The following is a 25,786-nucleotide window of genomic DNA, read 5'->3' on the forward strand; positions in this document are numbered from 1 at the left end:
CATCCTTAAAGGTTTAATTTTAAGGACAGAAAAGTGCCATCGTACAGTTATACTTCACTTGGTATTTTTATAGTTTGTAAAAATATACACGTATCTTAAAGCCGTTCACTTTGTATTGTATGATCAAACAGTAAGTCACGAAGGTCATGATTGTGGTAGGTTGAGGAATGCCCTCCAAAAGGTAACCACAACTTAATCCCTGCAACCTGCTCAAATGGAAAAAAATTACTTTGCAGAGGTGATCAAGCTAAGGATCTTGAGATGGGGAGATTAGCCTGTATTATCCACGTGGTCCCTGAAGGCAATCACATGTGTCCTTGGAGGAGTGAGACAGAACGATGCCTTTACTTTTGCTGAAATGTAAAATAAACGTTCTAGTTTTGAGCACTGACACGGCCTAAAGCCTCCGCTATACATATTTGTGACAAATGGAGCAAGAACAACAAGAAATATTGATTATAGTGCATTGAAACACAATGAATCCGTGACAATACGTGAGTCCGTGGTAATACTTAAAAAGAGAAAGATCCAGAAAAATTCCTTATGTCACTATCTGCTGGAACTTTCTTTGAAAACTGGTGATTAAAATGAAAGAACTAAGCCTCTATCAAGCCTTCCCAGGAAAAAACATGGTGTTTCAGAGAAATCAACGATCTGGTTGATGGAGAAAAAGGTCTGCTTCACAGAAGAGTGCCGGGTAACAGTGAGAGGGAACAAGGGAATAAGGAAATCAGCATATTCTGCAACACTTTACAAAGCCAATGGCCCAGGAAAGGAGGTTCAAATGGTGTTAAAACTGTTGGGGGTATGGCTCGTTAAAGTGGCTGTTTCTGTAAGGCCACCATGGCACTGCACAGATCCTTCGTGAACGTCAAGAAGAAAAATCAATAATTGGATTGGAGGAATGAAGCTGTGGCCATCCTAGCCTAGCGGCCACGCTCACTAACGAGGTCATAAGGCACAGCGCCCCAGTGCAATGATGAGGCACATGACATCACCTGTGATGCTTTCTAACCAAAAAAAAAAATGTGTGACTCAGATCCAGGAGTCCTAGAGCATCAACTCTCGTGACACCACAAGAGACAAACGCACCAAACCCAGACAGGGGGCATCTTCCAGGAAGGCTGGCCGGCCGGTCCACGAGTCTCGGCCACAAAAACAAAGAGGAAACTACACCTGCACGGACGACACACAGATCTCGGTGAGTGGTCCTGGCTTTGAACAAACCTACCGAAATGGACATTTGAGGACAATTGAAGAGACCTGAGCGGAGGCTGTGGCTAAAATAAAAATAAAATTAAAATGGATGGGCACAGAAAGGCGGCGATTACCAATTGCAAACAGCCACCTTCCATCTTCGCTTGGACAATATGACCTTTCTCTAGGTTTAAAGAGCGCATACGGATATCCACCATGGACCACTTGTGCCTGTGTGTGCCCCCCCCCCACACACACACAAAACAAGCTACCCCGAGGTAGCTACTCTCAGAATGACAGGAATGCAGTGTTTTTACCTTCTTATTCTTGTTTATCTGAATTTCTTAACCTCCTAGAATGTTCATTTACTGCATGTGCAATAATAAAAATTATATAAATAATATACATTATATATAAGTATGTATATATTTATGTATTTTATATATAATATATAATTTTGTACATAAAAATTTTAAATATTTTATATATATTTCTATATTTAGAGAGAGAGAGAGAGAGAGAGAGGGTGCAAGTCATTGAGGGGTAGAGAAAAAGAGGGGGGGGGAGAGAGAGAGAGAGAGAGAGAAGTGAGGCTCACCCGGGGCTCATGCTCACACAAAGCAGGGCTTGACCTCTCGAACTGTGAGATTATGACCTGAGCCGATGTTAGATGCTTAATGACTGAGCCACCCAGGAGCCCCGCAAAATTATATTTTAAATTAAAAAATAGAATCCATTTAGGACTTCCATATATAAAAGACCCTGATCAACCAACACAATTAAAACTGCTCAATAAGCACAAAAACGTTTTTTAAATGTACTCACAAAATAGCAAAAAAGTTAAATTTCTCCAAAGGCCCCCCCCCCCAAAAAAAAAAATAGAATGAGGAAGGAAAGCCAGAAACAAGGAGAAGGAGAAACAAATAATAAGAAAAATACACATGGTAGATATGAACCCAGATACATGACAATAATGTAAATGGACTAAATGTTCCAGTTTAAAGGCAAAGATGGTCAAATTGGATTAAAATATCCAAATTTCATATAGCTTACCAAAGGCACATACATAATGAAATGATACAGGAAGGTTCAAAGAAAACAATAAGAGAAAAAAGTAGGAGAAGACAGGTCAGGAAAATAGTAACAAAAGAAAGCTAGTATCACTCTGTTAGGTATTTTATAAATTAAGAAGATAATGGATTAGAGAGAGAGAGAGAGAATGATTCATAGATCTATAGATACAGATACACACACTCTCACACACACGAATTTACATTATTAGATACATAAGCCTTAAGGCAAAAAGCATTTCTAGATGTGGAGTTAAGATAACATTTTAATTTACCAGGAAGATACAATAATTTGAAATGTGTACACAACTGAAAAAGCAGACAAAGTCAAAATGACAGAACTACGAGAGAAAAATTCAAATCAACAATCATATGGAACATTTTTACATACTCCTTTTAGCAATTAAGCCAAACAGGGCCACTGGCCTAATTAGGGCTATAATATAATTAAGGATATAACAGACTTGACCACTGTACTCAGTAAGATCTGCTGAGCGGACCTATAAAGAATATTGCACCCAGAAAACACAAATTCCTCTCAAGCATACATGAAAGATTTATAAAAATCAACCACATATTGGCTGTAAAGCTTGTGCAAGCTCGAGGAGTTGGATTGTACAGACCATTCTGCAATTGTTTAGAAATCAGTAACAGAGGTCAGAAAAATATATTTGGTACAACCATCAAGTTCAGACTACGGCCAATTTGGGGATAGCGAAAGAATATGCCTGAGCAGATGAGCTGGCCACACAGAATCAATCCTCTTCAGGATTCTACCAGATGAGAATCAGTGAATGATCACCACGTGTCCAGGGGAAAGAAATAATGTTTGAATCTGGGCATAAGGGGTTAATTTAAACTTAATGTGATCTTTTCTTCTCTGGAATGTGGGAAATCATTTGTTCCTAAGCAATTCACAGTGTTTTCTGATTCAGCCCCCGTGATCTGCCGAGCCAAAATGTTCCTTCCCACGGTCCGGCCAGATAAAGTACGCGGGACAGCTGGATTTTAAAAACACCCTTGTGAGTTGGGTCTTTGTTATTAGCAAAGAAATTCACTAAATTTAGGTCTTCTTTCAAATTTTATGTCCTCAAGATTGAGCTCTGAGTACGAGCACCAGAAAACACGAGTTGGGTACGTGGACCCCACATGTCAGGTAGCGTGCAATCCACGCGAAAAAGAGGGAATCTGAGAGCCAGGCTGTGGGCACACCGACTGATAAAGGCTACAGAGCAGCCGTGTGGTAATTCTATGTTTGATGTGAGATGTAGTTCTCTCTGCTGTTACTTGGAAGATAGTCCGGAGCTTAGAGAAGAGGAGTGTGAATCTAATTAACATGGATGGGAAAATTCCAGAATGCCGTCTGAATGCCAAAGTGCTCCCCGCGACCCTGTGGTCAGCAGATCCTTCGGGTTGTAACTAGAACCACGAGTCCTCATTCTAGACACAATTGGGGCTTTAGGTCTGTTTTTATTGATTTGTACAACACTATAGGAGAAATCGTGAACTCGAAGATCTCGTCTGTCTACCTGAAACAGTTGGGTCTTCCAGGGAAAACATTGATCAGAATTCCGGGCAAGTGTTAAATGACTTTATGGTATAATATTGCAGAAAAGGAAGACTCCCACCAAAGAAGTGGTGGCAGGATTATAGAAAAGGAATGGAAGGGGACAGTGGATTCCAAAGTGATTTCAGGTGTAGCCGTGTACGTTGTTGGATAATTAAAACTCGGAAAAATCTTTTTTCTGGTCTGATCAGAGCTCCTTAGTTCACGGATGAGAGCTGAAGCAGTGCTAGCTTAGGGCCATGCTTCCCGGCCCGTTTCACCTCCTGGGACACGGAAAATGACTGTGCTTTTGGAAGGGGGCGGTGCCAGGAGAGCGGCTGTCCTCCTGACCCAGCCTGCACCTGCCTCCAGCCCAGGCCCTGCCCCGCGCACACCCCGGGCCTGAGGAGACCCATACTGGGGCCAGGCGCCGAGCGGCTTGACCGGAGAGCCGCCAAAGGAACAGCTGTCTCGCGGACACCTCAAACTCAACATCCAAAGCCCAGTTTCTCATCCTCCTCCCAAGATCTGCTTCTCCCACAGATTCTCCATCTCAAATCGGTGCAACTCCGTCCTTGCCGTGGATCAAACCAGAAGTCTTGGATTGAAACTTGACTCGTCTCATTTTCTCACACCCTGTGATAGACTGAATTGTGTCCCCACCAAAAACAAAATGAAAACAAAAACAAAAACAAAAACAAAAACAAAACCATGTTCAGGTCCTAACCCCCAGCCCCTCAGAACGTGATCTTATTTGGAAACAGGATGGTTGCACATGTGATTAGTTCAGCTTGATGAGGTAGCAGAGGGGTGGGGTAGGTTCCCAATCCTACGTGACCGGTGTCCTCACTAATGGGGGAAATTTGGACCCAGGGAGAAGGCCGTGTGAAGATGAAGGCAGAGGTCGGAGCGATGCTTTGGCCCAGGAGCACCACACGTCGATAACAAACCACAAGAAGCTAGGAAGCAGGCGGGGAACGGATTCTCCTTCCACCAGAAGGAACCAAACCTGCTGATACTTTGATCTCGGACTTCCAGCCTCTGGAGCTGTGAGACAATACGTTCACGTCGTTTAAGCAATTCAGCGTTTGGCCCTTTGTTACGGCGGCCCTGGCGAATGATCCAGACGCCGCATTCAGTCCAGCAGCAGATCCTCTGGGTGCTACCGAGCAGTGTGCCCGTGTCCCCCACATGCCCTGCTCCAGCCTACTCCCAGCCCCCACCACCCCTTGCCTGGCTTAGGGTCGTAGCCCCCTACCTGGTCTCCCTGTTCCACCCCAGCCCCCTTTTTCCCAGCGATCTATTCCCAGCACAGTAATCCATGGCTTCCCTTGAAGAATCAAGTGAAATCGCGTCACTCCACGGCTGTCCCTTCCACACAGGGTGGCGTGTGGCCAGTAAGACCTCCCGTGGTCTGGGTCCCTGGCACCACTCTGGCCGCACAGCCTTCCACTCTCACCGCTGGCCCCCCGGTCTTCTTTGGCTGTCCCCTGCACGCTCGCCACTCGGGATCTTGGCACCTTCAGCGCTCCCTGTACCTGGAATGTTCTTTCCCCGGTGTTCACGTGGGGGAGATTCGCCTCCCTCACCTCCCTCAGATCCCGGCTTCTCATGGAGGCTTTCCCTGACCTCCCCACCCAGGGCAGCGACTCTCCTCCCCAGCTGGCACCTACCCCCTGCCCTCTCCATGGCACGCGCCCCCTCGGACATCTGCACATGCGGAGTCTTGTTTGCTGTGTCACCAAGCGGTGGCAGCTGCGGACGCGGAGGACTCTACCCGCTCCGCTCACTGTTTACGACAGGGCTCGGAACGTGGCCATCGCTCAACTAGATTTACTGAATGACCGAAGGAATAAATGCATCCCAACACCCATGACCTCCTCTCAGACGGGATGGAACCACTCTCCATCTGCCCCCTGATACTGACCCTGGTGAGTGGGGGCCGCCTGGGAACGGGGTGCCCAGATCTTGGCCAGGGAAGAGACTATTGTCTGGACGACCCTAATCTGCTAAAGGCCAGGAAAGGGTGGTTTTAACAGGAACCAGTGAAGAAGTTGATTAAGATGACCAAATAAGAAGAAAGAGGAGAAAGAAATCCTCTGCGAAACTATCCGTGGCACAGAAGGAGAACAATCAAATCTGAGAAGAATGCTTGTGTACAGAAGGAAAGTTTGCACAGTGTGGGGCTCAGGGACACCAGGCCCATACAACGTATTTTGGAATCAGCATTTAAAAAAAAAAAAAAGAAAAAAAGGAGCTATGATGGGGCGCCTGGCTGGCTCAGTCGGTGAAGGGTCCGACCCTTGATTTTGGCTCAGGTCATGATCTCACTGTTCGTGGGTTTGAGCCCCGCATCACGCTCTGTGCTGACAGAGTAGAGCCTGCTTGGGATTCTCTCTCTCCCTCTCTCTGCCCCTCCCCCACCTGCACACACGCATGTTCTCTCTCAAAGTAAATAAACTTAAAAAAAAAAGAACTATGGCAATATTGTTGTCACTTCCAAAAGAAGTACGGTGTCTTTATCATTTGTATTACTCTTTCACTGTATTGAGGGGAGAGAACGAACAAGAAGACTTGGAAATACATTCACGGGCAATACAAAAAAGAAACAGCAAAAAGCCAATAAACATATGAAAAAAATGTGCGTAACCTCACAAGTCATCAAGGAAACACACATTAGAACAATAACAAAACAATTTTCCTGTACACTGGGTGGGATTACTTAAATGATAATATATGATGAATTTCAAAATAAGCATGGTGGGAGTAGAAAATCCGCATAACCTGTCAAAGGAAAATCTGGCATTATATATCAAAAGGTTTTTAAAATTCCTATTCTATTATTCAGTGACAATGTTTATACTTTACTCCAATTTGCCCGCAAGGCTTTTTGTACATAAAAGATCACCGCTCCTGGTAGGTACCCGAGCTGGGACTGGAACTCAGGCTTGTCAGCTCCAAAGCTCAGGCACCTGCCAAGTTCCCGACCTCCCACAACCAGGACAGTGGATCTGCAGAACTAGAAAAAGAGCCTTGACATGCAGAACTTTCCATCCATCAGCAGATGGGACGGAAAACGTTTCCACCAGAAGTGGTGAAAGCCACGCTTTTACCTGCAAAACACCTGATGCCGGATAATTCCCAGCCAAGTGAGACAGCACACGGAGCCTTCAAAACCCAAGCCCAGACACCTTCCGACTCTGGAACACATTACCAATTCACATCACAGTGATGTACTTAGGAAGGTTATCTTAACAAGAAATTTCCTGACACTCGCATGAATAAATGCATGTACACAGCTGAATAGATTTAAGGATGCTTGCGCTAGAACTCTTTGCTAAAAAGAGCTTTAACTCGAGATACAAAACACACCAATTACTTTGCAGGCTCAAGCGTAAGCAATTTAGCATTATTTTGAAAGCCCTTGCCATAAGAGCAAACAAAAAAACAAGCAGGGCTTGGCCCGGGTCTCAGCCTCCGCCTCCAGTCAGCCCCCTGCCGTGGGATTTTACAAGGTTAGTTGCAAACGTGGACAAGTCCGGTCGGAGCTGTTCTCGCAGAATTAATACGTTTCGAAGTCGAGAGCCTGGCAAGGAGCAGTGCTAATCAAGCAAGTGACAGTATTAATCTCCTTTGGCTCTGCTCAGAATAGGATATGCCACAGGTGACCCCGAGTCCTTCCCTCCCCTTCTCAAGCCATTAGCCGAACATCATATTTCTTTCTGCTGCCAGCAATGGCACGACCGACAGCACAATTCAAACGGGGAGAGAACACACGTGACGAGAACAGCTTATTAACTCTGTCTGGGAATTTCTGTGCTCACCTGTGGCCGGTTTTAAGGTATTCTCTTCATTTAGCAAAAGTAATGAGAAGATAGCCCTCAACCAATTACGCAGCGTGCGTTTCAGGAGGACCGGCTAAGAACATTAGGATTGGAATTTAAATTGTGTGCTCAGGCCACAGAAGAGGGGCTTAAGCCAAGGGAACTTTCAGGAAGGTGATTTAAATACGAATGAGTCGTCAGGAAAACAGAGGCGTGGCTATCCAGTTGAGTGTCTCAAGCAGGACGAGGTGCCGGGAATGAGCTAGCACAGACAAGGTAGCCGACCTCCGGAACCGGGGCCAAGGTCTGCCCTGAAGGAAAGGTTGAAAGAACAAACCCGATATGCATGTAGGAGTCGTGCTCCAAAAACTAGGGTTCTGGAGCGAGCCTGGCAAACAATTCCAAGGTCTGTAATCACTTACAAGAATGGAGTAATGGCCCTCAACTCTAATTTCCACCCTGGAGAGCTCCAAGTACCCCTTAATTTAAAGGCCAAAAGCCTGGGGCACCTGAGCGGCTCGATCGGTTAAGCATCCTACTTGAGCTCAGGTCGTGATCTCACGGATTGTAAGTTCAAGCCCCGCATCAGACTCTGCACTGACAATGCAGAACCTGCTTGGGATTCTCTCTCTCTGCCCCTTCCCCACTTATTCTCTCTCTCTCTCTCTCTCTCTCTCTCTCTCTCTCTCAATAAATAAACTTAAAAAAAATAAAGATCTAAAGCCTGGCAAACATGTCCATGTGTCCTCCTACCCAGGTCTGAAAGAATCTTTTACAATTCTTCTATCCACATTCGTAAGAATCCAGAGTCATTTCCTTGATTATCTGACAGAGAACAGGGGTGGAGGTACCGAACATCAGCTTCACCTCCTTTGCCAGATTCCAGCTCTCATCAAGCACAGAGCCTGAATCTTGACTGCTTATTTTCCAGACCTGAAATGCATCTTTATTCCTCTTCTCCTTCCCAGAGCCCACACTCTTCAGGACGACCCAGCCTCCTCTCCTTCCGAATTGCAGATTCTAACAGAAGTCTCTGGATCTATATTCCCTTCGGAGAAGGAAGTTAGGGAGGAAACTACCTTGAAAGTACTTTCCCACACTCCTCCACTGGGCGTAACTCAATCACGCCAGTGGCCACCTGGCCCAAGGACATCCAATCGGCAGGCTGACAAGTGACCTGAAACAGAATCTCGGCAGCAGGGGACGTGGGGAGGGTGTGTAGTTCAAAAAAAGGGCAGTGAGATACAATCTAGAGATGGAAATGGATAACGAAAAAATAACACCTGCTGTTTTCACAATACAGACTATAGAATGTGATGTTTGCCAGGATTCCCTGGGCCCGGGGGGATGCACAGGAACTAGTGATGTGAAATTTCTAAGGTTGAATATTGAATAACCCCCCAAAAGGCAGTGAGAAGGGCCCGATGAGTACAAGAAAGCGGGAAGGACTGGCGTGCTTACTGTCACGGTGACGGGTGGCCTTTCCTGGGCTCCTGTGGATGCATATCCTACAAGAAAACCCTCAATACTTAAAGCAGCACAAGGGAGTCACTCCTCTTAAAACCAGAGTCTGTGGGGCACCTGGTGGCTCAGTTGGTTAAGCGGCCAACTCTTGATTTCAGCTCAGGTCATGATCTCTCCATTGGTGGGTTCGAGCCCCGTGTCGGGTACTGCTTGGGATTCTCTGTCTCCCCCCCTCTCTCTCTCTGCCCCTCCCCTGTTTGCACTGTGTCTCTCAAAAATAAATGAATAAACATTGAAAAAGAAAAAAAGAAAGAAATATAAGGACTGCAGAAGACATCCTTACTCTATCTCCTGAATTTCTTTGAAGGAATCTATTAAGAAACATGAAACTAACATTCCAACAAGAAGGAAAACGAAAAGCCAGAGCTGGATGTCAGCAACTCCTCATTTCTCACTGACGCTCAAGCCATGTGTCCTGAGGCCCCTGCCTTGAGGTTTCTTCACCCAACAACTGCCCAGAGGTGACAGCACCCCAGAAATCGGAGAAGACTGAAGGACCATGGAACAGAGAAAAAGTGCTCAAATAACAAAAACAACATGATTTTTCCTCCTAGTAATCTTACTCATAGAAGGATTGAGTACATAGAAATTCAGATGCGGAAATTAAGCAAAATGCCTCGCGAAGGGGCAACTGTGAGGAACAGGCACATCACGTGTAAATCGGTCATCCAAGGGACGCAGGTAGTTAAAACCCAAGCACACTGTCCACCAACATTCTGTGGCTCTAGTTCTGCTGAGAAACGTGCTTTTCACAATATGCCTCCAACCTGTCTGCGGGAATTACCTGGGAAGCAGAGAGGTGGCATTTTAAATTTTAGTGACACATTAATGAACAAGGTAATACTCTTGACAGATAGAGAGAAATGTTCCCCATATCAAGCTAAGCACGAGCTCCTCAGATCAAAATACAAGCCGTGTAACTGGCCTTGGCAGGTCCACCGTGCACAGGGCCGAACTTCGGATGCCGCACAGCCGCTGACGTATTTACTGCTCGCACTGTCCTTGGCAGACGTTTGGCAGATATCTTGTCTCAGAAGATTCAGGCCTTTGTCTTGGGGTCGAGGGTTAATAGGATCCCTTAACTGCAGGATCAGTTATAATAAGGTCCTACCTTTTCAAAAGCAGTGTCTTCTTCAAGCTTAGTCGTTGATCTTCTAGTTTGCAGTGGTATCGTTTCCAAGTTCAACGATTCAGAGTTCAAAGCTAGAACACGAAGGGAAGTAGGCTTCCATGTAGCAGGATATTTTGTGGTTATGAACACGTCCCCAGACACGTTCTGTGGCATCTTTGGCCAATCGCCAGAGCCATTGAGAGGAGAGGTGGGTGCCAGAGGTGGGTGCCCCCGCCCCTGCAGGCTTCCCGTGGTGGCCAGGCGTCCTGCAGGCAGCTTGAGCAGTAACTAGCTCAGGGTCACTGTGAGGGGTTGAACTGCATCCCTCAAAACTTCATGTGTTGAGATCCTAGCCCCCAGTGCCACCGAAAGTGACTTGATTTGGAAACAGGATCGTTACAGATGTAAATACTTAAGACGAAGCCACTTGGGGTGAGCCCTAATCCAATATGACTGGTGTCCTCATAAAAGGGCGAAATTTGGGGGCGTCTGCGTGGCTCAGTCAGTTAGGCGTCCGACTTTGGCTCAGGTCATGATCTCACAGTTCGTGGGTTCAAGCCCCACGTGAGGCTCTGTGCTGACAGCTCAGAGCCTGATTCAGATTCTATTGTCTCCCTTTCTCTCTGCCCCTTTCCTACTCATCTGCTTGCTCTCTCTCTCTCTCTCTCTGTGTCTCTCTCATAAATAAATAAATAAATAAATGAATAAATAAATAAATAAGGGGAGTGGATTTGGACACATAGACAAGCACACAGGGAGAAACTCATGTGAAAATAAAGACACAGAGGAAGACAAATACTGCATGGACTCACTTATATGTGGAATCTAAAATATATATATTATATATTTTATATATATAAAACTAATATTGTAACAAATCTAAAATATACATATTTATATATATAAAATTTTATACATTTTATATATAAAATAATATATAACTAATCTAAAAAATGTATATTATATATAATATATATAAATAGGGGTGCCTGAGTGGCTCACTGGGTGAAGTGGCTGACTTCTGCTCAGGTCACAATCTCACAGTTCATGGGTTCAAGACCCGGGTTGGGCTCTGTGCCGACAGCTCAGAGCCTGGAGCCTGCTTTGGATTCTGTCTCCCTCTCTCTCTGCCCCTCCTCTGCTTGTGCTCTGTCTCTGTCTCAAAAATAGATAAACATTAAAAATTTCTCAAAATGAAAAAGTTATATATATATATTATACATATACATATATATACATATACATACGTATACATATACATATATGTATATACATATATATATTATATACGTGTGATCGCCAGGGGCTAGGAGGACCGGGAAGTATGGAGAGGTTGGTCAAAAGGTACAAACCTTCCTCTATAAGATGAAGCAGGTCTGAGGATCTCCTGTGGATAACACTGTACTGTGCAATCTGCGAGGACAGAATTGAAACGTTCTCACACACAAAAGATAAATATGTGAGGTGATGCTGTGCTCAGTAAGTGACTCAATGGGGAGATTCTTTCACAATGTGTATGTGCATCCAGTTATCACATTGCAGGCTTTAGGTATCTTACAATTTTATTTGTTAATCGTATTTCGAGAAAACTGGGGGAAACAATGAGGGCAGAGGAGGGGTGACCCTTCCACAAGGTGGGCAGACCACCAGAAGCTGGCAGAGGGCAACTCTCCCCCACAGCTTTGGAAGAGCCAGCCGTGTTGGCCCCTTGACCTCCACCTTCTGGCCTCCTGATCCACCAGGGAACGCATTTCTTCTGTTGAAGCCACCCACATTTGTGGCGCTTTGTTACCGCAGCAGGAGGAAACTGACACAGTCAAACGTTACGTCAACTCCCGGTTACCAGCCACGTCGCCACCGATGCAAACCCTTGATCTGGGATGAAAATTGAGAAAATTGCCAGCACATTCTTCTTTGGTCTACTCTGTCAAACCATCAGTTCTTCTTATAGTCAGAAACTGCTCATTTCATATTCTAAAACATTAACTTATATTTCAGCTAAGGCGCTGTGGTCACTGGAATATCAAAAAGCAAGTGGTTCTGGACTAAGACATTTTCTTGCTTAAGGTCATTGGTCTGTAAAACATTCTTTTTTTTTTTTTAATTTTTTTTTTTTCAACATTTTTTATTTATTTTTGGGACAGAGAGAGACAGAGCATGAACGGGGGAGGGGCAGAGAGAGATGGAGACACAGAATCGGAAACAGGCTCCAGGCTTTGAGCCATCAGCTCAGAGCCTGACGCGGGGCTCGAACTCACAGACCGCAAGATCGTGACCTGGCTGAAGTCGGACGCTTAACCGACTGCGCCACCCAGGCGCCCCTGGTCTGTAAAACATTCTAATTGAGCAATCAAAAGAAGGACGACAGAGAAGAGGAAGCAAGAGAAAATGTAAGGAAATTCTAAACAGCTGCCCTTTTCACCCAAAGGACCCCTATTAAAATGGAAAATTGAGTGGCCACCGGTTAATGGTTCCTCTAAAATCCAAGATGGTGGTCCCGAAAGCGTTCTCCCCACCCAGCAGTATCGGCAGCAAATTCTCAGACCTATTAAATCAGAAGGGGTGGGGCCCAGGTCCTGTGACAGAACAAGTCTTCCAGGTTTTCTGATGCCTGCTGAGGAATGAGAACCACTCTTACACTCAAAGCCAGGAGTCAACTAGGTTCTGATCGCAGATTCAGTTGAAATTCCCAAGAATAGCGTGTTGAGAAGGATTCTGGAGCAGACGCTGAGCTTTGATGTTAAAATGAGGAATCTCTTGGGCAAGAAAGAGAGGGGGACAGGACAAGCCACTTGGCAGCCATTCCTTGAGTCTCACCAGGAGCCCTAAGCCACCACCACCACATCCTTCTTCATATCAGTTGTTCCAAATAAAAAATGTCCCTAACCATAACCATAGCCAAACCATAAGAGACTCTTAAAACCTGAGAATAAACTGAGGGTTGATGGTGGGGGGGGGGGTGATGGGCACGGAGGAGGGCACCTGTTGGGATGAACACTGGGTGTTGTATGGAAACCAATCTGACAATAAATTTCATATTAAAAAAAAAGAAATTAAATAAGATAAAATAAAATGTCCCAAGTTTCTGAAGTGACTTGGACACTACGTATACTGACATAAAAATGAAAAGAAATAAATAAAAAGCTTGCTTTCAGTTCTGAGACAAAACTGAAAGAACTTGATAGCAGTGCTCTTCCGTCTACTAAAAATTTATTTTCCCCTTTTCTCTCCATACTTTACTTCTCTTTCAGGATGGCATTATTTTGGTGATGGGAGAAGACAAATGGAGTTGTACTTCACCCAATCCAGGAAAACAACATACGAAATCTGAACTCATAAGATCATTGAATTTGAAAGTCACTATTTTCACTGCATTTACACAATAACACATATTCTTTGGTTTTTAAAAGGATTTACAGGGATGCCTGGGTGGCTCAGTTGGTTAGGCGACCGACTTTGGCTCAGGTCGTGATCTCGCCATCTGTGAGTTCGAGCCCCACGTCGGGCTCTGTGCTGACAGCTCAGAGCCTGGAGCCTACTTCAGATTCTGTGTCTCCCCCTCTCTCTATCCCTCCCCTGTTCATGCTCTGTGTCTCTCTCTCAATAATAAACGTTAAAAAAAATTTTTTTAAGAATTTACAAGAGTTCTTTACACGATTGTATTTTATATCTGATTTTATTTATTTTAAATTTTTTTAATGTTTATTTATTTTTGAGAGACAGAGCTCCAGCTGGAGAGGGGCAGAGAGAGAGGGAGACACAGAATCCAAAGCAGGCTCCAGGCTCTGAGCTGTCAGCACAGACCCTGACACAGGGCTCAAACCCACGAACTGTGAGATCATGACCTGAGCTGAAGTCAGATGCTTAACCGACGGAGCCACTCTGGTGCCCCACTGATTTGATTTACTTTAAAAATCACCTACTGCTTCCTGTTACCTTCAAACCTGAACTCCCGGGGCCAGCGACGACACCCTGACTACAGGGACTATAGCCAGGAACTACTGGCCCACCAGCCAACCTTCTCCTACTTCCCTGCCCACAACCAGCTCCTCCCCAATGTCAGGCAGGGTCGCTCATCCCTCTGTTGTCTCTTACAGTGCTTTTCTTCATCCTTCCCAGTACTGAGCCCTCCCTACACCCAGGTAACATCTTCCCTTCCTCTGTACCCCTGCTCTGACCCTTTGCCTCCCCACAGCCCTCCCTGTCCAACCCAGACTGGAGTGTCTCTTCTCTGAATCTCCAGCGCCTCCCCACGTCCGCCCTCACTTGCCCTAAAGTTGCGCACTTGGTCCTATGGGGCTTGCATATTCCATCCTTGCTCACTGTCCACCCCAGGGGAGCCATTTCCATCGAATCTCCCACTGCAGCAATGCAACGAGTCAACAGGTTCACGGCATGAAGAGATTCCTTGCTGGGAGAGTGTGGCCAGTTCCTTCCTCTCCTGGGAGCACTGCACGCACACTACAGGCTCCAACTGGAATGACTAGATTTCTTACCTGTGAAGGGTCATTTCCAGCCTCAGGGAAGCACTGAGAATGACCTGGGTACCCCCAAAGAACCTACTTAACACCCATAGATCGAGACACTAGGAAATCTGGATTCTGTCACTCAGCAGCCCCTAATGAAGTATGTGGCCTGGAGCATCGTGTCTCTGGCCTCCTCTTGGGCCGTAGGATCTCCATCACCATTCTTAGGCATAATTCACATGAGGATCCACTAAAACGGGTTAAAGCATCAGCCAACCTCAGCACCATCTGAACAGCATTATTAATCTTTTGCCCTGTCCTCCTAAGATATTCCTCTGATCCTTATATTTTCTAGTACAAATGACAGGAGGCATCTTTATCTTATTTATAGCTCTAAATAAATTGGTAGGAGCATCCACCAAACATATTTATTTTATTTCCCAAGAAATATACCCCCAGAAAATGTCAAGGAAATGATCTTTGAAAAATGCACATCCGAATGCAATATAAAATATTTAAGGGAATGACTGTGCTCTTGGTTTCCATTTTCTGTTAGATTATTCTACAGGCTCTTGTAAAAGTCAAGTCAGTGCTTTTGAAGGCGGAAAATGGCCACGAGTTAGGAAAAGCCTTCAGAGCCCCGGGGTTCTCCTTGATTTCGCTTTTACTTTCAGCATTTTGCCTTGAATGAACGACCTCAAATAACTGAGATATTCACAAATTGATGGACAGTACTTAGCAAAGTAAAACTCGGATACAGATGGTAAGAACCAAGCCACTCACCAATGGCTTGAAAATTCACAGCCGCACTCGGTGCTTCCTGACAAGGTGTCTCTTGCTACCACTTCCAGTGCGTTCTTCCCCTCCATCCACCTTCCTAAAACCCTCTGCGGCAAATCACGCGGTCGACAAAAAGAACTCCAGAGAAGATTATTACTTAAATCTCACCAGAAGTCCATTCAAATGAGTTGGCCGGGGAGCAAATACTCACCTAGGTTAACTCGCTTAACCCTCCAACAACCCTGTGAGGCAAGTACCGTCTTATCCCTCTTCTGGGATCCAGGAACTGAAGCACAGACAAGTCAAATCAGTTGCTCAACACAGCGATGGAGTAGCCAAGCCAGAGTCTGACCTGCCCGGCCCCAGAGCCCGGGTGCTCAGCCACCATGACATAGTGCCCCAAAACCAATGCCGTCACCCCACAGGTGCTCACACTGGTTTCATAAATGATGAGACGGATGAAAATTTTCAAGTAACTGAAGTTCATCCAAGTTATCTGTAAACCTCACTGGTAGAGAGTAGAAAGGTGAGGCTCATAAAAAATGAGGACTACCTCAGGATCCAGGGAGAGTGACCCAGGGAGGATGAGAGCCCCCAAGGGGACAGGCCAAGACCAAGTTCCACGGTCCAGGCAGTGAAGGGAGCCCTGAAGGAGGCTCCCAGTGATCAGGGTAGCACCCTGTTCACAGCTCCTAGATGGCCAGTGTGGGGTAGGGCTCATCGAGGGGGGCACAGCCAGAGGACAGGCTTGGACCACAGTTTTGGGCAGTTGTGAGATGACCTAAATCCAACCCTCATCTACCCTCCTGGACAGACCCCGTCTAGAGACCTACGAAACTGAGGCTTCCACATCAAGACATTCTGCACCGACCTCTTATCATTGGGACCAAAAGTGTGTAGTGAGGTCCAGCCGTCACCAGAGCGAGGACACTCCCAGCCAGCTCCTGAGGTCTGCTATGCTGGCCACAGCTTTCTCTGGCTGGACTGCCATTTGCTTTGGATCTGATCCAGTGGGTAGCAGAGATGTTCTGAGGTCACACACTGGGGTGAATATCTCTGCACCTACTAGCTACTGAGTTTGAGAAAGTTTAGAACTCCACGGAGCCTCAGCTCCCTTATCTGAAAGATGGTGCTAATGAGACAGACAACCCCAATGGGTCATCATGAGGATCACGTAGGTAATGAACGTAAGACACAGGGGGCAGTGAAGTGCCCCCACATCAGCTGCTGCTCTCTGTCACCTATAATGGCACAGGCTCCCTCACCCGATGTCATCTGTTGTCCATCTGTGTCAGAAGTTCACTTTTAAACACTCCAGATCTACCATGTGATGTGAAGTGAGCTGTCAGCACCCTTGTCAAAGGAGCAGAGCTCAGGGTAGACGGTGGTGTGCTATGCAGGGAGCCCAGACACTGGGGTGGTGACTGCAGGAACTTCTGTTGTCATCAAATAAGGCCTATGGAATACCAAAAATGGTGCCTGTAAGTGCAGTCAGTGACCCATTAATTACCATGATGGCTGCTAGACAGGAGCTCCCAATAGTGACATTAAAGGTATTTAAGATGCACGGATTGGCTAAAATATTTTTTAAAACATCCCCACCCCTTCAGGAAGAGGGTGCAAAAACTCATCGATGCCTGAACCCCTTCCCTTGGGGATGATGTGTGACAACAGCCCTAAACCATCCCCCATCGTCGGGCCCTGGACTTGGGAGGATTATCTTTGTCTGATGCTGGTGACGGCATTTGCCTCCACAGCCTTGGCATTTGCCTCAAGGCTCCTTCTGCCCGGCAGGAGTCAGAACCCCTAAGGGGCAGGAGCTAGGACTTCATTAAGCTCATAGAACAGGTTAATGAACACGTTGGGGCCTGCTGGCAAATTAAGACTGTTTCAATAAATGCCTTGTGTGTGGCTGAAGCTGGTTTGAGGCTTTTTGAGGAGCAAAAAGTCAAGGCTCTCACCTGCCTCCGACTTCTTTAGCTGCTACCCAAATCGACCAAGAAGAACCCAAGAGATGCACATAACCAAACTGGCTTAAGTCCATTGGGGCTGTGCCTGTGCCCGTAAGCTTCATGGGGGAACGATAAAGGGCAAGTGTCCTCGGCTCTGGAGAAGCCACTCGAGCTGACAGCTACCGCCACCCCCATGGAGTCACCGGGAGAAACCCACCGAAGCCAGGAGGTCATGTTCAAGGTCGTACCACAGGGAGATGAACTGAACAAGAAAACAATTTCAACAAGGAACTCCTTCTCCCTGGTTGACCCTGCGCATTAAGCAGCCAGCCTCAAGTAAGGGGCGAGGCGTGGACACCGCTCTCTGTGCCACAGGATGGGGCTTGTTCAAGTTGCCAAGAATAGGGGCGCCTGGGTGACTCAGTCAGTTAAGCGCCTGACTTTGGCTCAGGTCATCATCTCATGGTTCGTGGATTCAAGCCCCGCGTCAGGCTCTGTGCTGACAGCTCAGAGCTTGGAGCTTGCTTTGGATTTTGTGTCTCTGTCTCTCTCTGCCCCTCCGTTGCTCACACTCTGTCTCTCTCTAAAATAAATAAACATTAAAAAAAATTTTAATAAAAAAAATAAAGTTGTCTCACTTCAAGAGATACCAGGTGAAATTTAGAAGAAAGGGGGGGGGGGCGGGGGAACAGGTAAAAACCGATCACCATGCTTGGAAACACGTGGTAATTCAGGGTAAAAATAGGTACAACACACCTAAATACAGGGTGGTCGCTCGTGTGACCCACAGGGATATCGTTTGTCAGATGGCTTATGCCCATGCAGAAGGAGACATGCTAGTCTGTGCAGCTCATGCTCATGAACTCCCAAAGTACGGTGTGAAGGCTGGCCTGACAGGTTATACTGCAGCATACTGTGTCCACCTGCCGCTGGCCGGCAGGCTTCTCCCTAGGTTTGGCACGGATAAGACCCATGAAGGCCAAGTGGAGGGGACCGGAGATGAATACAACAGTGAATGGCACTGACGGTCAAGCTGGTCCCTTCACCTGCCATTGGGACGTAGGGCTTGCCAGAACTGCCCCTGCAGATAAAGTTCTGGAGCTGTGGGTGGAGGCCTGTTGGTCCCTCACGGCACCAAACGATTCCCCCCGTCAAGACCGGAAAAGCGAGGGGTTCAATGTAGAAGGACATCGGAAGCACGCCACGGGTCAGAACGCTGCAGGCTCTGTGTGTGGCCTCACGGAAGAAGACGAAGCTGCTTCCAGAAACAATTCCCCCAGTGCGCAAAGAACCGTGGGCTCCAGACACGGCGGGGGAGACGCACGAGAGAGCTCGCACCGCTGTACAAGAGAAGGCTGTGAGAAGAAGCCCAAGAAAGAGGTTAAAAAGATGAGGTGGAGCCATCCCAAAATACCTCCTGCCCCGAAGAACGATCGGGTAATTCAGAAGTAGCCAGGCTTCCTTACACCTCCGAGTAGGCTGCTAAGAGCTAATAAATCTTCCCTATGAAGATTTTTCAGATACAGACAATAATAAACTCATTCATCAAGCTGAGAGAGAGAGAGAGAGAGAGAGAGAAGCTGTTTTCCTCTCCCCCCAAGATGAGTACAGTCCAAAATCCCCATCAGAAGCAAAAGGACTCTCAGAATTCTGGGTCCCTAAACTGGGGAAGCAGAAGGGCAAGCAGTCATCAAAATCCAGCCTCGGGACTTCCCGCTCCTTAAGGGTGTTTGCCGAAGCCAAGTTCCCTGGGCAGCCCCTTGGTATCCAAGAATCGCCCTTAGGCTCCATCCTGACCCGCGTTCATTATACTGGGAAGTGTGCAGATGAAGCACAGCGTTTCACGGAAAAGGTGAGTGGCACGTGGAAGCACAGGAAGGGTCCCGGACAGTCAGCCAGTGCGTGTCCCCCCGAAGAACGTCGACCCGAGAAAACAGCGCACTGTCCGCCAGAACCTCAAGTTTGGGAGCTCACGGGAGACACACACTGGTTTTCCGCTCAGCTTCTACACAGCTCCCAGCATCACCCCCTGGGCTCCGACCGGTCAACAGGCTCCGAAGCCCGCGCCACAGAAGACACAAGTGAGGACGTCGCGGACGCGCGTGCGGATGTACAAATCCCAGATCCTGACCGGGGGTAGAGAGCTGAATACGGGTATCAGTCAATCCCGGGGAACACGTACATTCAGGTCACTCTGGAAAAGACCTTCGAAGAGAAGGGGTCGGCTGCAGCCCAGCGATACCACACAAGGATACCCAGACTCTCTGGCGTGGGCTCACATCATAAAGGTTTTCTCGCTCAAGGGGGTCAGAGCTGCTCCACCATCGTGGGGCTACGTATGCCATCCAGAGCGTGTCCAGCAAGGTGGCCACAGCCAGGGAAGAGAGGACACGTGGGATAGTTTAATTGCTTCTCCCCACCCCTCCTGCCAGCGCCGCGGCCCGGTCTCCCCGCAGGGAAGTCTGGGTAAGTGGGGGGCAGTCTCTGCTCCGGGAGGTAAGCCCTCTGTATGTGCTGTGTGTACGGGACTGGTCATGAAGGCTGGGTCCCCATCCTCCTCTCTGCTCCCCACTTACACACCTGAATTCCCACAGAGGTGCCCGCTGGGGAGGATGATAGACATTCTGGAATTCACGATACTTCTTCTGGACTCTGCATGATGCCTGGAAGGGATGAAATGCTGTTTTGTCATCAATGCCACTTCAAGGCATTGGCATGTGATAGAAGCAATTCTAAAAACCCCCAAATCATTCCTGACCAAGGTCAGGGCCCAGGAGATACAGATGGGTAAGGAAATCTACAACCAGGTAGAAGGAGAACAGAAAATGAATATGAGCAAAGGACAAAAGAACAATGAACATGAGCCTAAGTCCGGGTCAAGACAGTTAATGACCTGCTAGCCCCACGGGGGTCACAGACGCCAGAGGCTGTGCGAGTGCAGGGCTGGGGGGTGAGCTGGTTGGAGAAGCAACCCAAGGGGCTGGAGGAACAGGGGAAAGGGGATACCTGAGCAGAGGCCCTGAGCATCACCAAGAGGATGGGATGCAGGGAGAAGGGGGCATCACTCGTGCCTCCACTGGAATCCAAGGACCTCAACGATGTGAGTCCGGTTCTAACTTCTCTGACCTCCCACACACCAAACCCTGCCACACAGACCCACACAGCCCCACCCTCGTGCCTGCCCACACCTCCCTGCCTGAACTGGCCTCCAGTGTTTCCCCAAAAGGGAAGAAAGAATCTGTCAGAACCCTTCCTCTGTGCTGGTCACTCCTGGTCCAATGCTGGTCCCGTTCTGGTGTCAGCCACCCCCGGCATAAGAGCGGGGTTTGTCTTTTTATTTTTTTAATTGCCTAGAGTGTGAGTCTTCAACTTGATCTTTCAACGGAGTTCTTTCTCTCCATCTGAGATCCTGAATTTCTCTTAAACCACCTCAAGAAAGTGGCCTGCAATCCCGCTCTGCCCGCCTAACTTTAGATATCAGATAAAACCTTGATTCTCAGCATGAGCACATTTATCCCAACAGGTCACTTTTTGAAAAAGGTTAAAGCAATTGAAGGAAGCCTTTTCCCTGATATCAAAGCCACAGACTTAGGTGATTTTTTTAGGCCAAAAGAAACCCACCATAAAAAAAAGAAAAAAGAACAAATCGGCATTCCCTAAAAAGAAAGCAGCCCTGCTTCTTTTTCTTAGCCCAGAAAATTACTAGTTCACAAGGTGAATCTCCCCGTGAATAAACGCGATACGGATGGGGAAATAAATCATTTGACTGTCTACATTTTTTCCTTTGTGACAGTCATCTTGTTGAAAAAGGCCATTTTTTTATTTTATTTTTTTTGTGTGTGCTAATGGAAGTGTCTTGCTAGGTGAGACTTACACACTATCTAAAATGTATAGAAAGTTTTATCTTTTCAACTCATTTTATTCTCTCGCGCGAATAATTTTCTGCAGAAGTGCCCCAAATTAGGTTACAGGTATAAACATCTGCACGTCAGAGGTGTGGGGGAGGTCTGAAAGCCCTCACCGAGGTCACCTTCAAGTGACCTTGACAGCGGCTTCTACTCTGCTTCAGGCACGATCCCAAACGACTCGATGAACCATCATCCTTCCAGGCGTGGGTCACCCCTTAACAACGACATGTCCCAGATTTTCCTGTTTCTTCCCACCCAGACTGAATGTCCCAGCAAGCTGTCCTACCTCTTTATTTGGGAGATATGCCCACCAGAGCTACAGCCGGGTGGGCTATCAATCAGAAAGCTTTCATACGACACCATCCCGCGGTCATTCTGGCGGGTGGGTGAGCACCCGTGCTGTGGCGGTTGTTGAACAGCGTGGACTCACCCCTGGCAGCAAGAGTCGGCCGTGGGAGAGCACAGAGCATTCCTTTCTCCCCCCCACCCCACCCAGATCAGTCGCCCCTGGTCTCCCCAACAGCACACTCCTCTGGTTTTGCTTCCACTCTTCTGGTTCCCCCTTCAGAAGCCTTTGCAAGCGCCTCACCTTCCACCTGTCCTTAAATGTTGCCATTTCTTTTTTTTTTTTAAGTTTATTTTGAGAGAGAGAGAGAGAGAGAGAGAGAGAACGAGCAGGGAAGGGGCAGAGAGAGAGGGAGACACAGAATCCGAAGCAGGTTCCAGGCTCTGAGCTGTCAGCACAGAGCCCGACACGGGGCTCGAACCCACAAACTGGGAGATCATGACCTGAGCCGAAACTGATACAGCTGGATGCTCAACCGACTGAGCCACCCGGGCGCCCCTAAATGTTGCCATTTCTAAGAGCACTTTTCTCCTGTTCTCACTCTACAGTCTCATCAACCATACGATTCTCAGATGATTATCTCCGGCCCAGAGCTCTCAGAACTAACTGGCGCATCTAATGGGATACCTCTCTAAAAGCTCAAACTCCGTGTATCCAAAACTGAACTCAGTGTCGTTCCACGTTGGAACTCACATGATTCCAACTACTACCAAAGGAGTGTGCACCCTTCCCGCTGCACCCTAGAAATGGCACCCCAAAACACCCACTTGTCTCAACCAAACATGTCGGCGCCTTCCGTGATTCCCGTCTCTGGCTTTCTACTAAGTGCCCTTTCTCTTCCCTCCTCAGCAGCCGTCAAGTCTGTCTGCTTTTGCCATGCCTACCCTATGAGCCCACACCCTGTCTTGCTCCGCACCAGCCTTGATGGCACCCTTGCCCTCCTCTCCTCTCATCTCCGCACTGCAGTGGAGAGTGAAGTTTCCAGAACTGAAATCTGATCCTGGCACCCCGCTGCCTTAAAACTTTAGAAGACAAATATTTTCTACTGTCTCTAGGACGAAACCCGAATTCTTGGCCTGACTCAAGGTGGCCCCAGACACAGGCTCTGCCTCCTCTCGAGCCTCACTTCTCTGTTCTTCTCTTTGTACGTACCACCCTCTCCCTCACCTCCCAGCTTGTACGTAAGTTGCTCTGTGGGCTTCAAACGGTGCCCCTCTCCCTGCCCTCCATACCCACTCCCATCTCATTTGTGTGGCCAGCTCCCTCCAAGTTGTATTTTATTTATTTATTTTTAAATTTTTTTTATTAAGTTTATTTATTTTTGACAGACACAGAGTGCAAGCATGAGCTGGGGAGGGGCAGAGAGACAGGGAGACACAGAATCCGAAGCAGGCTCCAGGCTCCGAGCTGTCAGCACAGAGCCCGATGCGGGGCTCCAACTCACGAACCATGAGATCATGACCTGGGCCGAAGTCGGACGCTTAACCGACTGAGCCACCCAGGCGCTCCTCCAAGTTGTATTTTAAAGCCTATTTCCCTTTGGCAGGATTTTCCTGACCTTCTAAGGAAGACGAAGATGTGTCCTCTTGGCACCCTGCACCCATCCACATAATCATTGCAGTTTATTTTGATTTTTTTTCTAAATTTTCCTTTTTCCCATGAACCTGTAAGACCCATGTCCATAGCACTACTCTGATGGTTCCCTCCCACAGCCTCAAGACAAAACAGACATCGGAGAATGGTAGGCACTAGACAAACATTCAACGATTGTGAGAATGAATGAATCAAAAAGTAAATTACATCTCACTCGCTCCATAAAGCCCAACCTTGGTGCTCCGGCCTACACCAGGGTTTCTCCAACTTGGTGCTGTTGATATCGTAAGCCAGACAATTCTTTGTTACGGAGGGCTTTGCTGTGCGTTGTAGGATGTCTAACAGCATCCTTAAACAGCCGTAGCACCCCTACCCACTTGTGACAATCACAAATGTCCCCAGACATTGAAGCATGAGATTTGAGAACCACGCTGGCCTCTCTCCCTTCTCAAAGGGAGCTGCCACTTGTTAATTGTTCTTTGTCTGGGTCATGTGTATTAGTCTTGCCACCCCAGAGGACTAAAAACTTTTTGGGAGCAGGGCCCTGTCCTCTGCCATCCCCTGCAGCACCTTACCCAGGACTTAATGTAACACATGGAATTGGCATATGAATCCATCAGTGGAAAGAAGTAGAAAGCCAAGGCCATCATTCTTATTAGCAGGTGGGATTCTGACACGCCATCCTAACATTTTCCTGCCTGCCCAAACATTTCAACATTGGGAAATTCAGCTTTCTCAGAAAGCCTTTACTGAACTCTCGATTGTATATGGCGCTTACGATGGTTAATTCCACGCGTCAGCTTGAATGAGCTGCAGGGTATCCAGACATTGGGTCAAACATCATTCTGGATGTGTCTGTGAGGATGTTACTGGATGAAATTAACATTTGATATGGTAGGACTGACTAAAGAAGATTGCCCTTCTTGCTGTGAAGGGGTCTCATCCAATCAGTTGAAGGCCTGAAGAGAACAAAAAGGCTGACCCTCCTCAAAGAAGGGAAACTTTTCCTACTTGACTACTTTCAAGCTCAGATATCAGTCTAAAATATACTCTCTCTTTGGGTCTCAAACATGCCAGACTAGGACCACATCACAGGTCTCCTGGGACTCCAGCTTGCTGGCTGTAGATCTAGGAACTCATTGGCCTCCATAATCTCAGGAGCCAATTTCTTATAATAAACCTCTTCAGATAGATAGATAGATAGATAGATAGATAGATAGACAGATAGATAATCTCCTATTATTGGTTCTGTTTCTCCGGAGAACCCTGACAGTGTGGCTTTACAACTCTGTAAAGAAGATTTAAAACATTTAAGAACTAATAATCTCCCCATCTGGAATTCATTAAATTCTCATTTTCTAAAAATTCAACAAAGTCAACTGGACCATGGATGGCTTGCTATGGGTTCAGCGGTCACCCCCTTGAAATGCTACTTTCTCTGGACAACACAGCTCTACATACCTTCTGGCACATTCAGCATGTAATCAGAGAAAATGGACCCAACTTGCCCTTGACCTGTTATAATGACATTTGATTTCCCTTAAACGAACCTAGATGCCTCCAATGCTCTCTAAATAAATAATGATGATAATTAATAGCCAAAAAATCAATGGTTAAAAATTAACCATTTATTTTAAATATTTAGCAAATGTTTATGTACTAAATTTGAGTTTAGCATTGTAGCAGTCCTGCTTAAAAAGAACCCCCGAAAGCCACTTCCTATGATTAGAAAAGTATCTCAATTAATACATGGACATGTAGCAAAAACAGGTAATAAAAAAAATATTTGGGGGCATCTTTCCCTTGCTATGTGCCCATGCTCAAATACACAATAAACAGTTTAAACCAAAGCCTTGTTTATGAGTCCAGCCACATGATGCGGTGGGACGAACACTCCCCAACATTGTAACCCCATGTTCTGAGCCCAGTTCTGCCAACAGTTAGCCTGTGAGCATGGGGAGAACTTCCCTATCCATCTCTCTGGCCCTCAGTTTATTCATCTTCAAAGTGAAAAAAAAGAGAGACTCCACATGATGACCAAGGTCCCTACAGGAGCTAAAATTCCACAGTTCTGAGTATAACCTTAGGACATGATTTTTTAATCCCAAAATAATTGTTCTACTTTAATTGACAAGTGACCAGAGTAAAATTGGCAAAACACCATCTACACTGGCCTGGGATGAAATGGCACAAGACAGAAATACATGATTTGGGCATTGGGATAATTTTTCTGTACCCAGAAGTAAGCAATGGCAGGTTTATGTAGAAATATTTATGTAGCAGCAAGCTCCCGATTAACTCACTTAAAAGAAAACGTGGACATTCAGGGATTAAAAGGGGCAATAGAGGGGCACCCGGGTGGCTCAGTCGGTTGAGGGCATGATCTTGAGGTTCGTGAGTTCGAGCCCCACAGCAGGCTGGCTGCTTTCAGGGAGCCTGTTAGGGATCCTCTGTCCCCCTCTCCCTCGC

At 46.9% G+C, this 25,786-nt stretch overlaps 1 protein-coding gene and 1 pseudogene across 4 annotated transcripts in view; one reads left to right on the forward strand and one right to left on the reverse strand.

The window, feature by feature from the left end:
• Positions 1 to 25,786, reverse strand: part of ATPSCKMT (ATP synthase c subunit lysine N-methyltransferase) — a 202,183-nt gene that overhangs the window by 44,793 nt on the left and 131,604 nt on the right. Inside the window, exon 5 of one of the 4 annotated variants that reach the window (XM_060634358.3) lies at positions 9,733 to 9,945. The exons of the other annotated variants lie outside the window; for them this stretch is intronic. Within the exon in view, the coding sequence (XP_060490341.1) occupies positions 9,886 to 9,945 (60 nt within the window). The 3' untranslated portion in view covers positions 9,733 to 9,885. Of the gene's footprint in view, positions 1 to 9,732; positions 9,946 to 25,786 lie in introns of those variants that run through there. 4 annotated transcript variants of the gene reach the window in all.
• Positions 18,106 to 18,922, forward strand: LOC132682320 (large ribosomal subunit protein uL18 pseudogene; annotated as a pseudogene).

Source organism: Panthera onca, chromosome A1 (assembly GCF_046562875.1).
Source record: "Panthera onca isolate mPanOnc1 chromosome A1, mPanOnc1 haplotype 2, whole genome shotgun sequence".
Taxonomy (NCBI): Eukaryota; Metazoa; Chordata; class Mammalia; order Carnivora; family Felidae; genus Panthera; species Panthera onca.